We start from the raw sequence: 17,695 nt of genomic DNA, 5'->3' as shown, positions 1-17,695 counted from the left end.
CCAAAGTGAAGCTACTCTTTCCCACCCATTTTATCTCAAGTGCCGAAGGTTGGTACCCGAGTCCATAGGCGCCCGGCGGGCAGCTAGAGGCGGTGCCGCGCCCCTCAAGCCCCACCTCCCCGCCCGCGCGGCGCGGCGTGGCCCTGCGCGTTCTCCGTTGCTACGGCAACCTGAGGCCGGCGTCCCCGTCGCCACGGCAGCAGCACGGCCGCAAGTGACTGGCTGAGACGCCTGACGGACGGAACAAGAGGCGTCGGCATTGGCTGAGGCCGCGACGGTTGGTGGCCGGAAGGAGGATTTGACTGGAGCACCAACGGTGCTGCTGGCAGAGGTACCCCTGAGACTGAGGGGACAGGGCGCGAGGTGGGGGCGAGGAGAGCCAGAGCAGCGTGACAGCAGCAGAAAAGATGAGATGCGCATTGGCCTGAAGGAGGGGCCCTCCCTCGGGCGGTGAGTGAGTCGTACGTACGACAAGCCTCCCTCCGCCGGCTCGCGGTTTGAGCAGGGTCTCCAGAGAGATGCCCGTGGGCGCTTGCGGAGCAGCCTGCGGCCTCGCAGTGAGCGCTCCTCGGAAGGAGGCAGGGCAGAGGGTGCGGGCTGTCGGGCTTGCGGGAGTCACTGTGAGCCTGTCTCTTAGCATACGGGTGGTATTGGGCGGAAGGATGCTCGGTAAGTGTCATCGATGATGCGTGATGGTCCTTTCAGGTCCATAAAGCACTTACTCTGGTTACAGGAAGCCTGCGTGTGTCTCTCCCAGTTTGCTCCTACACCTCTGGAGACTCCTTCATAAAACCCTTTATGAGCGTCGCTTCTCTGCCTTCCCCATATATGGTGCTGTTCTGACTGTCCCTCTGCTTCTCTGCTCCATGTGGGTGAGCCTGTCCAGTTCCATGCCTCCAGGCGACACATGTCTGCTGATTCCTTGAAAACCTCCACCCTCAGCCTAGGCTGCTCCACTCGCGCCAGACCCCAAAACCCAACTGCGAGTTAGCTCCACACGTGTGCAGGCTTAAACACCATCTTCCCGGTTCCCACGAAATGTCTCGCCCGTGGATTCCTTATCTTGGGCACCAAGACACCAAAACCACACCTGGACAATTGACATTTACTGCCTCTGCTTCATTTCCCCCAGTTATCAAGGCGGTGCCTTCTTCATAGCTGTCAAATCACTTCCCACCTGACTGTCTCCCTTCTTGCATTGTCATTTCCACCAGTAGTTTGGTTAAATTCAACAAGGGTCTACCTTTCCCGACTGTCCCTATATCATCCATTTTCCCATCTATTGTTAGACTGATGTTTCTTTAGAAACATATAAGGGCATTTCACTTCCTGCCGATACTGCCTGTCGTCCCATCCACGCTTCCTGGTTAGGCCTTCCCTCAGCAGTTCCGCCTTTGTTCCTAGAACAGCCCCCTTCTTTCCGGTGCGTGCTGATTCACCAGCTGCCCACACTGCCTGCGATGGACTCCACTTCTGTACCTTCCCCAACCCTGCCCTCACTCCCCAGTCATTCTCTCTGTGTCACGTGATTGCTTTTCTGCTTCCTCCTGTAGACACACACTCTGCGGGCAGAGGCAAGGTCTGTCTTCCTCACCATTTGTCATATCTGTCAGAGTACCCTGCGTGTAGCAGGGGCTCAGTAAATACTGGTTAAATGAATGATTCTCTAAAATGAGAAGTTACTGTTTTTCATGGCATCCAGTAAAGCTTTTACCTATGAAAAATGAACGCTGAATTTACAGGTTTTACTTTGATTTCAGGATCCTTGGTATTGAAAACTACTTCAATTTTCCATCTATATTTCATACTATAATCATATTAATGGTATTTGCTGTTATATGGCATCAGTTTAACATGGAAAACAGAGAGAGTACAGCATATATTGCAAGAGATGGGCTTTGAATCAGATATATTCAAACCCAGCTATATGGCTTTGAATCCTGGCTCCAACCATTTGGCTTTGTGGCCCCTTATCTGTGGCTTCTTTATCTGTACAATGGGATAATAACAACACTCACCTCATAGGATTCTTTTAAAGACTAAATGACTTGATATAACCTATACCAAGTGCATAGTGCCTTATCTTAATAATTTTTCACATGGGTAAAAAATAGAAGTACTCACTGCTATATAGCAGAGGGAGCTCAACCTGCTCCTGTGTGACAACCTAGAGGGGTACGATGGGATGGGGAGTAGGAGTCAGGGAGATTCAAGAAGGAAGGGCCACATGTACACTTAGGGCTGATTCAGGTTGTTGTATGGCAGAAATCAACACAATTGTAAAACAATTTTCCTCCAATTAAAATTTTTCAAAAATTAGAAACATTCACAGGGATGTTTGTAGCTGCTTTAGTCACAGCAAACAACCAAGATGTCCTTCAGAGGGGGAGTATATAAATTTACTGTGGTGCATCCGGACAATGGAATACTATTCATAGCTAAAATGAAATTCAGTGACTTCCATGGTCTGATGGTTAAGAGTGTGCTTGCCAATGCAGAGGACATGGGTTCAATCCTTGGTGGGAGACGATCCCACAGGCCTCAGAGCAGCTAAGCCCACACACCATAACTACTGAAGCCCGGGAGCCTAGAGCCCATGCTCAGGAGCAAGAGAAATTACCACAACTAGAGAGGAGCCCCCACTTGCCACAACTAGAGAAAGCTCTCACATAGCAACAAAGACCCAGTACAGGCAGAAATAAAGATAAATAAAATAAAAAAGAAATAACTATTAAGCCATGAAAAGACATGGAGGAACCTTAAATGCATATTACTAAGAAGAGTAAATAGCCAATATGAAAAGGCTATATACTGTATGATTCCAACTCTATGACATTCTGGAAAAGGCAAAACTATGGGGACAGTGAAAAAATCATTGGTTATCAGAGGTTAGCAGGGGGTGGAGGAGGAATAAACGGGTAAAGCACAGAAGATTTTTAGGGTAGTTTACATACTCTGATAATGCATGTTCCACCATTATGATGTCATACAATCAGTTCAGTTAAGTTCAGTCACTCAGTCGTGTCCGACTCTCTGTGACCCTATGAATCACAACACGCCAGGCCTCCCTGTCCATCACAAACTCCCGGAGTTTATTCAAACTCATGCCCATCGAGTCGGTGATGCCATCCAGCCATCTCATCCTCTGTCGTCCCCTTCCCCTCCTGCCCCCAATCCCTCCCAGCATCAGGGTCTTTTCCAATGAGTCAACCCTTCGCATGAGGTGGCCAAAGTATTGGAGTTTCAGCTTCATCATCAGTCCTTCCAGTGAACACCTAGGACTTATCTCCTTCAGGATGGACTGGTTGGATCTCCTTGCAGTTCATGCGTTATACGTGTGTCCAAACACATAGAATGTACAACACCTAGAGTGAACTCTAAAGTAACCTATGGACTCTGGATGATAATGATGTGTTAATGTAGGTTCATCCTTGGGAATAAGTTACCATCTGCTAAGTAGTATTGATCATGAGGGAGGCTATGCTAGTGTGTAGGGGGGTATATGGGAAATCTCTATACCTCCCTCTCAAATTTGTGGTAAACCTAAAACTTCCCTAAAGAATAAAGTCTTGTAAAAGCAGAACAAGAAACACTGAAGTTTGGAATTGTGAAATTCCCATGGTAAAAATCAGTTGGTTCAGTCAGTTTCTAGGACATCGTCCTATGACCCAGTCACGCTATGCTGCTCGGATGTGTGCATGCGTGCTAAGTCATTGCAGTCGTGTCTGACACTTTGCTACCACATGACCTGTACCTGCCAGGGTCCTCCGTCCATGGGATTCTCCAAGCAAGTAATAGTGGAGTGGGTAGCCATGCCCTCCCCCCGGGGGTCTTCCTGACCCAGGGATCAAATGTACATCTCTCACGTCTCCTGCGTTGGCAGACAGATTCTTTACCACTGTGCCACCTGGGAAGCCCACACACTACACTATACTGCTTGATCACAAACTTCTGTGTACAGAAACAGCTCTGATACAGGTAAGGGACTCAAGTGGGAGCTTCGTGCATTTGATAAATCTAGGGTGCTCTGCCAGATAAGGATGGGGCAAAAGAAAGTGTAACCAGCTAAGTCTCAAGTAGGTGAAAGAAGGGCCTGGAATGTCACCCTGCCTCAAAGTCTGAGCCAAACAGACTTTGAGGACAGTCAGAGTAGACTGCATGGAACCCTTGAAGAGGTGGAGAAGAGATGAAAGTTTTCCGGGTGACCAGCAGGGAGCGAAACCAAGACCCTGTGCTCTCAGAGCCCAGTTTCCCAAGGGTGGTAGCCCAGAATCCATAGAACTCAGAGTCTCACACCAGATGCCTGGGTTCAAATCCCAGCTCCGCCACTGCCATACGCAGGGCCTCTGCTGTGTTGCTTAATCTTGGCCCCTCAGTTTCCTTGCATGTAAAATGGAGTTGTTGTGAGCCTTCCACGAATCAGTAGAGATAAATCTTAGAACTATGGTGGGTATGTAGGAAGTTCCGTGTACATGTTGGCTCAGCAGTCCCCAACCTTTTTGGCACCAGGGACGGGTTTCATGAAAGACAGTCTTTCCACAGACTGGGCAGCAATGGGGGAGGAGCGGGAGATGGTTTCAGGATGATTCAAACGCATTACATTTATGACGTCACCACTGATCTGAGCGGAGGCAGAGCTCAGATAGTAATGGGAGTGGTGCGTAGTGGCAGTAATACAGGTGACGCTTGGCTAGCTCTCCTGTTGTTCACCTCCTGCTGTGCAGCCTGGTTCCTAAGAGGCACCCACAGGTACTGGTCCATGGCCTGGGGGTTGGGGGCCCTGTGTTAGCTGTTTCTATTATGCTTTACTTGGGAGAGAGAAATAAGAGATGAAAATAAAGCAGGATGTGGGGGATAGAAAGTGTCACCATGGGAACAGGTTATACGGCTTGGATTTGGAAATGACTCTTACATTTTTGAGACCTGGTCTTCCACAGAAAAGTGAACTCTACATATACTCATATATCCGCCTGACGTGTGTGGTTTAAAAGAAAATCATGAAAATGAGCACTGAATAAAATAGATGATTTCTCATTTGGTAAAATGATGCTCATCCATATCTAGAGGTCAGAGTTCCCTTCATCTCAGCTGAAATCTGCGACAGTCATCATAAAGGTCATGCTCTCACATCCATGAGGTCAGCTTAATTCAGAGCTTATTCATTGTATTAGGAGTAGTTATAGTTGACAAGAAATCTAGCTTCATAACCCTCAAGAGAGTCAAAACAACAAAATGATGGTCAAAGGGCACATATCTAGAAGAGAGACTAAAAAACCCTTCTACAAAAGTTGAAATAAAAACAAGAGGCAGACTGAATAACGCATAGCAGCCTTGACATTGATCCTGGGCCATCAGCGAAAAGTCACACAATATTTAGTGTATTTTGCATAAATGACAGGGAATTGTTAATTGATTTGAGAAAAGTGTGTCTGAAGTAATATTTTATCATTAAGGTGATAAACATTTGCCTAGAAAATTCACTTAGGCGAATAGCAGGATAAAGGCAACCAAAAGGAAGAGTTAGTATAGCATTCAGTTAACAAGGAGGGCCCTGCCTGGCCTTAAATTCCTGCTCATCCACCAGGGACTTACAGCTCTGTGAATCCAAGAAATTCCTTTACCTCTGTGGGCCTCAGTTCTGTCATCTGTGAAATGGGAACAGTACAGGTAGGTGCCTTATAGCTTTGTTAGAATTATATTAATATTGGTTAATGTATGGCAGCAGAATGGTCCTGGCACAGGGCAAGCCCCCATAAACATTTGCTTTTATTGTTGTTACTGTTACCAGATATGAGATCTTGGCCAAGTTACTGAAACTCAGTCAGTTCCATCATCTGTAAGCTGGAGAAACACAGCCTCATCCCAGGGTTGTGTAAGTTTGTGTAAGAATACAGCAAAGTGCCTGTAATAGGAAATGCTAACTAACATCAGAGGGTAACAAATTAAAATGAAGACTATTTGTGGCATTAAAAACAGTGGGTTATTTTTTTTTTCATTTTATGTCAGTGTTTGTCATTTGTGAATCAAAGTCAGTGAATACAGGTAAATGACTTCAAATAAGCATGACAAGCTCTTCAAGCTGATGTAGTAGTAATGTTACCAATAATAATATTTAGAAAAACTGTCATAATAACAACTGAGCTAGCTACCGACAGCTTGTTTTTTTTTTTGTTTTGTTTGGGGCCCTACGATGCAGCACGCGGGAATCTCAGTTCCCAAACCAGATATTGAACTTGGACCAACAGCAGTGCAGGTGCAGAGCCCTAATCTCTGGACCACCAGGGGAGTCCCCTGGACAGTTGTAAAAGAGTTTGTTTTTATTTAATCCCGACTACCGTCTTATGACGGGGATATTATTGTTTCTATTTTCTTGTAAATGAGGAGACTAATCATTAGAGAGGCCCAGGGACTTTCTGAGATCACTCAGCGGGCAAGGAGACACCAGGTCTCCACCACCACTGCTGCATCCCAGTCATGCGTGTAACAGGAAGACCTCACCTCCCCAAGCCTGTTAGCACTCTCCAGTGGAGACCACGGCATTCACACGACGTGTGTATGTGTGTGCATGGGCTACACTTGACATCAGCATGAATACTCATGTTTCCTGTAGGAAGTGTTATCGTCCCGTTTATGTGTATTTGAGGCAGCCCATATTTAACACGGATATCTTACTTATTTTGTGGCTTCCATGCGTTTTTAAAGAGACTTTGGTCAAACCAACATTCTATAACTAGATACTGGTCATCTGGGGCAGATGTATCCTTTGCTGAGAGTTTTTTCATGATCTTTATTCTCCATCTATAAACAGTGATCCTCCATACCTGGAGCTTCCCAGTCACTTTCACTTGGGATTTGTTTATGCATTCATTCATTCAGCAACCGTTCATTGAGCACTTGCATTATTATAAACCAGCAGTGCTGTGCTGGATGCTGCGGATGAGCAAACTCTCTGTCACTCGCATCCCTGACTAGTGTATAGTAAACTAAAGGAGCCAGATATGCATCTTTATTGAATTATTGCTGGAATCTGCCCCTTTATTAAGAGCTTCAAGGCATGGAGATCAGAGAAAATTCCCTAGAGGTGGATGAGCCTTCCGGGCCTTTCACACTTAATCTGGTCCAGGAAAAAACGTGTCTGGGTCCAGGTCTGAGTGGAGCTGTTGAGGGCTGAGGCTTCATCTCACAGGACACCCATGGGCTTCCTTATAATTTGTTTTTATGTTGAGAGAAATGGGAAGCCCATGAAGGCTCAATTGGTCAGCTTTGTACCAAAAAAAAAAAAAAAGCTGCTTTTGATGCTACGCAGAGAACAGCCTTGTTGTTGGGAAGAGAGAGAAACTGGAGGTTGGGAGTCCATTTCCGAAGTGGTTCCTGCAGTTCAGGATCCAGGGGATGGTGATGCGGATGAGGGTATAAGTGGTGAGGATACAGAGACGCAGGCAGACAGGAACCATACTGAGTAGAAAGATAGAAATCTAATGAGTGAGGGCCTGAGGAAGAGGAAGTGTCATTTTCCCAAGGTTCATGCCCAAGGGCTGTTCTTGATTTGAGACTATTTGAGCCTCTTCTGTTTCAAGTGTTGGCTACAGCCCAGGAGGTCAGCATCAGCTCTCCAGCCCAGCTCATCTGCTCCCTGTTTCCCCCAGCCCCACCCCACCTGCCAACCCATGCTCCTGGACCTGCTTTCCAGATCCATCACACACACTTTTCCAGAGCTCTTTCATCAGCCCCCACTGGGCTTTCTTTCCCTTAAACTCATTCAATTTATAACTTCCTTGAGAAACTAATTTTCTCTGCTTTTTGACATTTCTAGTGTTCCTATTTAATTCCATGCATTAGGCTGAACTATAAGAAATTGTTCTTTTTTTTTTTTAAGGCCCAAATATCAGCAGTTTCATGTTTAACCTCCACATTTCTGATTGCCTGCACATGCTGAGTTATGGAAGCCTCTAGCAGTGTCTTATGCACAGAGCACAATAAATTAAATATGTACTTAATCAAGAAATATTATTAGATGAAGCAATTTTATTTTGTGGCTCAGAAAGTAATTCAGTGCTGCCGTTTTTTATGAACAGCAGTGTATTCATCTCTTTATTCTTTGAGGGTCTGGTTGGTTGGGCTGAATCCATACTCACTTATTATCGTACCATGTCTTATTCAGTACAGTAGCCTCAGTGTCTGCCATATAAGAAGAGATTAAAAATTGTTTCCTGAAGGAATGAATGAATATCATTGTCACCTTTCTCTGTCACACAGTATCAGAGAATTGAATGTGATCTTACTATGTTTGGAGGTCAGTGAATAAAGAGAAATTTGATGTGCTACTTTAGTTATTTTTATCAACTGGTTAATATAAATTCTTTCTTCAAACCATCTGAACCTTTTTCCCTTTACAGTATCACTACTTAGTACATGGGTCTCAGGTTCACTTTCTTAACAGAGGCATCTTCTGCACTGTGTCACAGGTAGACTTGTGTGAGCAGCCACATAGGCCTGAGCACAGTCACAAACCCCACGCAGGGGCGGTTGAGGGGACCCACAGGAGCTCTATCCTATCTGGGGGCATTGTCCTTTGTCACAAAAGGCTTACTAATAAAATGGGAATAAAGCTTGAAAATAGGAAAATGGTACTGATGTCTGTTGTCATATATTCCTGTTAACTTTTTTCCCACTGGGATATAATTGCTTTACAATGTTGTGTTAGTTGCTACTGTCCCATAAAGTGAATCAGCTGTGTGTATACATATATGCTCTCCCTCCTGGACCTCCCATTCCCCCATCCCGCCCCCTAGGTCTTCACAGAGCACCGAGCCGAGCTCCCTGCGAGGCACAGCAGCTTCCCACCAGCCAGCTAATTGACTCCTGATAGTGTAGATATGAAACAGCAGTCTCAGTCCACCCTGGGTTAGATTCACCAGAAGATGAAAGCAGACACTTTACAGGCGTGTCTAACCTATGATGTTGTTAGTCGCTCGGTCGTGTCCAATTCTTTTGCGACCCCATGGACCGTAGCCCGCCAGGCTCCTCTGTCCATGGGATTCTCCAGGCAAGAATACTGGAGTGGGTTGTTGTGCCCTCCTCCAGGGGATCTTCCTGATCCAGGGATCGAACCCATGTCTCTTGAACTGGCAGATTCTTTACTGCTGAGCTGTCTAACCTCTAGCAGGTGCTCAGTAAATATTCGGAGGAATAAGCGGGAGGCAGTCAGGATGCTCTTCTTGTTTTTGGTTCTTTTATCCCCCAGGTGCTTGTTTAAACAGAAAGCAGAAGGTTGTTTAAAGAACAAACCGTGCTAGGGAAGGTGTCAAGTCTGCTGACCCGGGAGCAAGGCTCTGATGATACTTGCCCTTCATTGACGCCACTTCTGCCAATGGCAGTTCTGTTACAACTGCACCTTTGGCACCGTGTGGTGGTTAAAACTCACCACCTACCTAGTTCTTATGAGTGAACCTGGATGAATGGGTGTGTATTTGTAAGCACACCAGTGTCCAGGAGGTGAAGTTATGCAAGCATCGCTTGTTATATGTCAACCTTTGCTCTCATCTAAAGGCCAATGTCAACAAATTCTCCTTCCCTGTCTCTCTCTGAGTTGCCTTTAATATTTAGACCCTGAAGGTGAGCTGGACTCTGTTCTGCTTCTCTTCCTAAAAGTGCCTTATGGCCTCAGGCACATTTTCCGTCTCTGAGCCTCTGTTTCTTCCTGTGTTCAATGAAAGGCACTGAATCCTGGTCAGCACCAGGGGACCTATGGGTCTGTTTTGTTTGTCCTGTACTGGTGTCTTGTTTTGCTTCATTTAAACAATATATTTATTTTATTTTATTTACTTGGCTGCTCTGGGTCTTAGTTGCAGCATGCGAATCCTTAGTTACAGTATGTGGAATCTAGTCCCCTGACCAGGGATCATTGGAGACATGGAGTCTTAGCCACTGGACAAGCCCCTGTTCTGCTTCATGTTTAATGTGCTTTTGAAACCCTTTAAGGAGGATGTACCTTCTCAGGTCTCACCAAAGCTCTGCTGCTGGGTCATGTACTCTGCGGGTATCATTCATTTAAAGGTGTTCCTGAGCCTGGAAGGTGACAGATCCCTGATACTAGATGTTCCAGGAGGGTCTTTCTTGTGATAACTGTCTGTTCTGCTAACTCCATCCATATTTCCCACTGAGGAACCATAACAATATGATACAAGAATCAAGTCCACAGTTTAGAGACTCCCTGGAGAAGGAAATGGCAGCCCACTCCAGTACTCTTGCGTGGAAAATCCCATGGATGGAAAAGCCTGGTAGGCTACAGTCCATGGGGTCGCAAATAGTCAGACACGACTGAGCGACTCCACTTTCCACTTTGTAAGCTACAGTAGGTATGAACAAGTCCTGTTTCTTACAGTTCTTTTGCTCTTTGATCACTGTTAAAATCTCTGTGTGCGCTTTATTTTCCAGTGTTTGTCCAACTTAACCTGATGCTTTCTGTGCAGGATTTATAATTTTCTAAAGACCAAGCTCCTGTATCTGTGAGGTTAAGTATAACTATTCTGTATAAAAAGAAATGCTTTGTCTATTCTCAGAGCACTTTACTAAAATAAACTGCTCAAGTGGCCAGTACACTGATTTTTTTTGACTGTGCCATGTGGCTTGTGGTTGGGATCTTAGTTCCCTGACCAGCGACACAGTGGAAGCACGGAGTACTAACCACTGGACCACCAGGGAAGTCTCCCAATGCACTTTTAATGCTTATTTTGAAATAACTCGAGAGATGCAACCTAAGTGATTAGAAGGAAAAAACTTGTATTTGTGGGAATTGAAGATATTTCCTTAAATGAATTTAATGAGGTCATATAAGGATCTCTCGAGCAGTTAAAGCAACTGGGGAGTAACAAAGAATTTCTGGGCAGAGATCCTGAAAATCATGTCACAGATACTCACCATGTTGTTCAATTAGTGGGCTTATATTTGCACAATTTACATTAATTACAATCAATTTTGCAGTGCTGTGGGTATCTCTCTGTCATATGTGTTTGCCCTGCAATTACTAAGTGAGGTGTGTGTGTCTGATGTCTTTCTTTTAGTATTAACCCAAATTTTGGATGATAATAGGAAACAGGAATTACTTTTGAGAGTTTCTTTTTAAAAATGGGTTTAAAATTAAAAAGTGAGTCAGAACTATGATTATGCCCATAATTGACTAGGGCTGAAAACCCCAGACCATTTGACTATCCTATAAAGTATGGAATGCTTTGTCTCTCTGATCTGAGATAATATTTGGGTTCCATGACTGATAGGTACAGAGGAAAGATATGAATGTTTCTGTTCTTAAAGTGATATGCACTTGTATTAAGTCACTCGGTCGTGTCCGACTCTTTGCAACCCAATGGACTGTAGCCCGTCAGGCTCCTCTCTGTCCATGGGATTCTTCGGGCAAGAATACTGGAGTGGGTTGCCATTTCCTATTCCAGGGAATCTTGCTGACCCTGGGAAAGAACCCACATCTCTTATGTCTCCTGCATTGGCAGGTGGGTTCTTTACCACAAGTGCTACCTGGAAAGCCCAATACGCCCTTGTATTTTATATATAATCTTTCACTTCTATGACCCATTCCCGCTTTTAAGAAAAAAATACTGAATTTCATCTTTTCCATTTAGAATAAAAGGAAAGTCCCCATATGAATACATGTATTTGTGTAGCAAGTATTATAATCTCTGGCCTCATGTATAAAATAAGTGTCAGAAAATGAGTGGTTTTCTATTTTTATTTTTAGCACAGGAAACTTTAAAAAAATGAAACTGTACACAGAACCCCAGAGAAATAGGACTATGGGGTCTCAGTAAAGAGCCTGCACCCAGCCACTCTCACCCTCCCTTGGTTGTCCTGGAACTGACGACTGAGTTAGTCCTTTCAGGCACCACATGGAGGGCGGTGGTTTTCAGAAGGTCACCTAGCATCGCTGTGAAGACAATATTGTTATTTGAAAGGAGAGACCTCAGTTACCTAAAACAGTGCCATTCAGGTAGCCTTCCAGACTAGTATGTCCACAAGAGAGAAGTGCAAATTTGAGAGCAAGCACTGAGGAATATTTCTGGCAATTTGACATTGCCATGCTGTCCAAGCACATGATCAGTGATGGACTTACTTAGCTGAATAAGATACATCATTCAGTCAGAAGTGTTGGTCCATAATAAATTGGAAATTAAAAAAAAAACTTTATAGATAATTTGAGAAACACTGTTCATGAATATTATCTTATTTTCTTGTTGTTGTTCAGTCCCTAAGTCGTTTCCAACTCTTTGCAACCCCATGGACTGCAGCATGCCAGGCTTCCTTGTCTTTCACGATTTCCCGGAGTTTGCTCAAACTCATGTCCACTGAGTCGGTGATGATATCTAACCATCTCATCGTCTGCGGCCCTCTTCTCCTCCCGCCCTCAATCTTTCCCAGCATCAGGGTCTTTTCCAATCAGTCAGTTCTTGCATCAGGTAGCCAAGGTATTGGAGCTTCAGCTTCAACATCAGTTCTTCCAATGAATATTCAGGGTTGATTTCCTTTGGGATGGACTGGTTTGATCTCCTTGGTGTCCCAGGGACTCTCAAGAGTCTTCTCCAGCACCACAATTTGAGGCCTCTAATTTTCTTCCTAAAGATTGAATAAGTTAGATCGGGGGTACCAGTCTATGGCCTGTTAGGAACTGGACTGCACAGCAGGAGATGAGCTGCGGACAAGCGGGTGGAAGCTTCATCTGTACTTACAACCCCTCCCCATTGCTCATAGTGCTGGGCTCTGTCTCCTGTCAGATCAGCAGCTGCATTAGGTTCTCATGGGAGCTTGAATCCTACTGTGAACCGTGCATGTGAGGGATCTGGGTTGTGTGCTCCTTATGAGAATCTAATGCCAGATAATCTGATTCTGTATTATATTAACTTGTATAATTATTTCATTATATATCACAATCTAATAATAATGGAAATAAAGTTCATAATAAATGTAATACGCTTGAATCATCCTGAAACCATCCTCCCACCCCAGTCCATGACAAAGTTGTCTTCCACAAAATTGGTCCCTGGTGCCAAATAGGTTGGGGACTACTGAGTTAAGGCATTCCTGAGTGTGTTCAGTATTATCATAACATTACAAATACTTATTAATCCATTTGGTTTAAAAGAAGTTTTATGAAAGAATTTTGAACTAAAGAGATAATTAAAGGGTTTTCAAAAAAAAATTCCTTTATTTATTCATCTATTCATGAATTTTTTTGTTTAATAAATATTTACTGTTTGCCCACCATGTGTCTGGTGAACACAGGAGGCCCAATACTGTGTCATGGAGTTGTCAGGCAGTCATTATGCTTTTTGCATAGGTTTGCGATGTGGGGAGTATTTGCACTGGGCTCTGAGGAGGAGCACCAGACTTGGGGCTTGGGAGTCACGGTGGGCTCTAGTTCCAAAATTAATAATTGTTAAAAAGCAAATGCTTCCCAGGTGGCGTGATGGTAAAGAACCCGCCTGCAATGCAGGAGATTTGGGTTCAGTCCCTGGGTTGGGAAGATCCCCTGGAGGAGGAAATGGCAACCCACTCCAGTATTCTTGTCTGGAAAACCCCATGGACAGAAGAGCCTGGCAGGCTACAGTCCATGGGGTTGCAAAGAGTCGGACATGACTGAGCAAATGAGCATACAGTGCACAAAAAGCAAATAATTCATGAACTTTGGTAAAAATGCCTGAGCCACTTGTTACAGATTGTGGCACAAATACTTTTTGATTTCACACATCGTGCTTCCTCTGTGCCGTTTGTCTGGTGTGTGGGGATAAAGCAGACATGGTCCCTGCCCACATGGGGCTTATGATCTACTGCACAGAAACCAGTGACTGGCTAGGGGTTCTGATGTCGATGAGCCCCACGAGGGGCTGAAACAGGGTGGAGTCGTGAGAATGTGGGGCCCATGGGTTGCTGGGGAGTCCTGAGCAAGGAGGGGACATATGAGTTGAGGCTGAATGACCCAAAGAAGCCCGTGGGCGGAGGAGAAGGGAGACCTGGAAGGACTCAGAGAAGTCAGTGTGAGCAGGAGACAGGTTAGCTTGGCAGTTGGCAGCCACTGCCTGCGCCTCTGCTCCATGTGCGCCTGCAGCCTGGCCCTTGAATCCCCATCAACCACGCTTATCCGTGGGGGCTGTGGACATCCACAGAGCCGCCATCTCCAAGGATGGTTTGTGCCCAGGTACTGGCTTCAGAGTTTTGCTTCCAGCAGCCAGCTTTGGGTCTCTTTTTGGGAGAATTTTGTTTAAGCTGCTGGAGTCTCTTTGTCCCAGTCAGCAATGCCTGTGTCACAGAACCAGACTCAGGTCCACTAGCCCATGCACAGTAAAGCCAGTCTACTGACACCTAGCTGCAGTGAGTGAAAAAACTGGCTTAAAACTCAACATTCAAAAAAGTAAGATCATGGCATCCTGTCCCATCACTTTATGGAAAATAGTTGAGGAAACAATGGAAACAGTGACAGACTTTATTTTCTTGGGCTCCAAAATCATCATAGATGATGACTTCAGCCATGAAATTCAAAGATGCTTACTCCTTGAAAGAAAAGCTAGACAGTGACAAACCTAGACAGTGTATTACAAAGCAGAGACATCACTTTGATGACAAATGTCCATGTAGTCAAAGCTATAGTTTTTCCCAGTAGTCATGTATGGATGTGAGAAGCGGATCATAAAGAAGGCTGAGCGCTGAAGAATTGATGCTTTCAAACTGTGGTGTTCAAGAAGCTCTCGAGAGTCCCTTGGACAGTAAGGAGATCAAGCCAGTCAGTCCTTAAGGACATCAATCCTGAATACTCTTTGGAAGGACTGATGCTGAAGCTCCAATACTCTGGCCACCTGGTGTGAAAAGCCCACTCATTGAAAGAGACCCTGATGCTGGGAAAAACTGAAGGCAGGAGGAGAAGAGGACGACAGAGGGTGAGATAGTTGGATGACACCACTGACTCAATGGACCTGAGTTTGAGCAAACTCCGAGAGACAGTGAAGGACAGGGAAGCCTGGCGTGCTGCAGTCTCTGGGGTTGCGAAGAGTCGGACACGACTGAGCAACTAAACAACAACAAGCTGTGGTGAAGGACAGTGCAGCCTTTACTGTAGGGCCCAGCAAGGAGTCCAGGCAGTTTATGCTCAAAACACCTGACCTTCCTGATGCCTTTTAGCAAAGCATTTTTATTTTATTTATTCATTTTTAAACTTTTCGTTTTGTATCAGAATATTGCCAGTTAACAAACAATATTTTGGTAGTTTCAGGTGGACAGCAAAGGACTCCATTATACATATACATGGATCCATTCTCCTCCAAATTCCCCTCCATCCAGGCTGCCACGTAACACCCCGCAGAGTTCCATGTGCTATTCAGTAGGTCCCTGCTGGTTATCCATCTTAAATACAGCAGTGTGCAGAAAGGCCAGGGTGGGGAGTCGGCGGGTCTCTGGGGTGTGAGATCAGCTCCTGCACAGTGGTTGGTTGATGGTGAGGTTCCGGGGCGTTAACGTCATAAATCTTCAGGTGCAGTAGGTGCTTATCATCGGCTAGTTAATTTCTTCTTTATAATGTGGTTTTAGTATCTATAAAACAAGTTGGGGAATGTGCAGCAAATGCTGTTATCTAGATACTTTCAGAGAGGAGGACAGCAGGGGGTATGTGGGGAGGGGTCTGTCCCAGGAATGCCCCCTAGGGCCCTGCTGCCTTGCCCTGAAGGCTAGGCTCTCCCTCGGGACTGTCACCAACCACTCCTTCCCTTAGGTTTAGATGCTGGCTCCGAGGCAAACTCCGCCTGCAGGACTCTTGCCCTCACCTGATCTCTGAGAAACACTTGCTCAGAAAGGTGTTTGCTTCTTGAAAATGACTTAAGATGTGAACCGCCCTTTCCCCCACCCATCAGTTTTGAATTATCGCCCTCTTGTTGTTGTTTAGTCACCAAGTTCTGTCCAACTTTATGCGACCCGGTGGACTATACCACACCAGGCTGCCCTGTTCTTCACTGTCTCCCACAGTTTGCTCAAGTCCATGTCCACTGAGTCTGTGATGCTATCTAAATAGCGTTTGGTATAGTGTAATAATTTTTGTTAATTAAATATGGGGTTACATTAAATATTTAATAGTATTTCCAACTTCTTGGAGTTTTTTTTTCTTTTTTCAGAATAGTTTCCATTTTAATGGCCACCAAGTGGAAAGGATTTTCTTTTTTGTCCTAAAGGCAATTGCCTGCTTCTTCTGATTCTGGTGAATTTGTTTACTGTTTAATTAAGAGAAGCATTTCTAGAGAGTTATCTATTTTCACTCTTCCAGTTCACAGAGTAGAAGCTAATCTTAAACTGATAAAACTATTAGAGGATTATTTCCTGTTCACCCACCAGGTCAATAAAATCACAGAGATTAAACCACAGAATAAGACAAGGCATTTAGCAGTAAGATTGTGGCAGATATGGTCCTCTACCTTCAGAAGCCCATGAGCTTTTCCACACATTTTCACATGCTAATCATTGTGACTTTTATATCCTGTTTCTTAAACAGGCTAGAGCTACGGTTTGAGCAGAATTTGAAGCCAACAGGCCAGTGTATCTGTATGGAACTTTCCCTCTGTTCTTGAGGGAAAGGTGAAGTTAGATTATATTTATTTTGACTGGATTTCCATTTATTTTAGAACTTTTGGGGCATTTTAATATTTATATATGAAAAGCACTTGGATCTTTTGCTGTTGAAAAATTATGTACAGGTCATTCATTCTTCCTCTTTCCCTCCCTACCCTGCCCTTTGTTACTCCCTTTCTCCTTTCTTTCTTTTAAACAGATGCTAAACCAAATCTATATCTGAATATCTCACAAAACATAGTTTCAAGTTCCTAAGTGGGTTTTTCTTTGTTTGTAGTAGAAGCCTATATCTGAGATAGCCTCTTTTATCTTTAGTAGTTTTCAATGAGATTGAACATAGTACACATTCAATAAATATTTGTTGAAAGAATAAATCCATGGTGTTAGGTCCTGGGCACAATCCTAAAATACTGTTATTGTACTTTGCATGATGTGCGTCTGTGATGAGAACCTTGGTCTTCAGCTCAATTCCAGCTGAACTATTTGTCACAAATATGCAACTATATTGGGAAGATAATTTTAAATCCTTAGATATACTGTCTTTGTTCATTTTACAAAATTAAATTTTGCTCCATTCTGTTGCAGTAAAACACCCATTGGTACATTCCTTTTGCCTCTTAAGTACTTCTGAAACACTTGGATTTTGGCCATCAATTCTATAACACATTGAGGCATGCAATTATAAGACAGCAGTGCATACTTTTTCATGCCTGAAAAAACATTCTGAAGGCAAGCACTAGTATTGAAGTACAACTGGAAAATTTTACATTCAATCAAGAACTAAACCAATAGTGTTTTATTTTGTATGTTCCATGTAATTGAAAGTATGGGTATCTTCAACTTTTTTTTGGTTTCTATTCTGGAAACGAGAACAACTTAATCAGAAATTGATTAAAGAAGGGTTTTATTAACAAATAAATTATTCTCTATTGTTGAACTCATACTAACCTTTTGAATAGTGGTAGAAAGTAGTATTAAAGCTTATCCTAGGAAGGGTGACCATAATGATGACAAAGCTTAATTCAGAAGAGTGAGGTGCCTACTGTCTTGTATTCCCAGGCTGGATGCCCCACTGTCTGGA

At 44.2% G+C, this 17,695-nt stretch overlaps 1 protein-coding gene across 2 annotated transcripts in view; it reads left to right on the top strand.

Moving 5' to 3' along the window:
• The first annotated feature begins 337 nt into the window (after positions 1 to 337).
• The window catches only part of NEK10 (NIMA related kinase 10), a 292,923-nt gene continuing 275,565 nt past the window's right edge, over positions 338 to 17,695 (top strand). Inside the window, exon 1 of one of the 2 annotated variants that reach the window (XM_043886665.1) lies at positions 338 to 450. Coding sequence is in view for 1 of the 2 variants with exons in the window: in XM_043886664.1 (XP_043742599.1) it covers positions 413 to 450 (38 nt within the window). In the remaining variant the exon portion in view is untranslated. The remainder of the gene's footprint in view (positions 451 to 17,695) is intronic. The other variant, XM_043886664.1, reaches the window with a different exon arrangement.

The sequence above is a fragment of the Cervus elaphus genome, chromosome 24 (genome assembly GCF_910594005.1).
Source record: "Cervus elaphus chromosome 24, mCerEla1.1, whole genome shotgun sequence".
In the NCBI taxonomy this organism is placed as follows: Eukaryota; Metazoa; Chordata; class Mammalia; order Artiodactyla; family Cervidae; genus Cervus; species Cervus elaphus.
The sequence above is the reverse complement of the archived record's forward strand: the minus strand, read 5'-3'. Positions and strand labels throughout refer to the sequence as shown.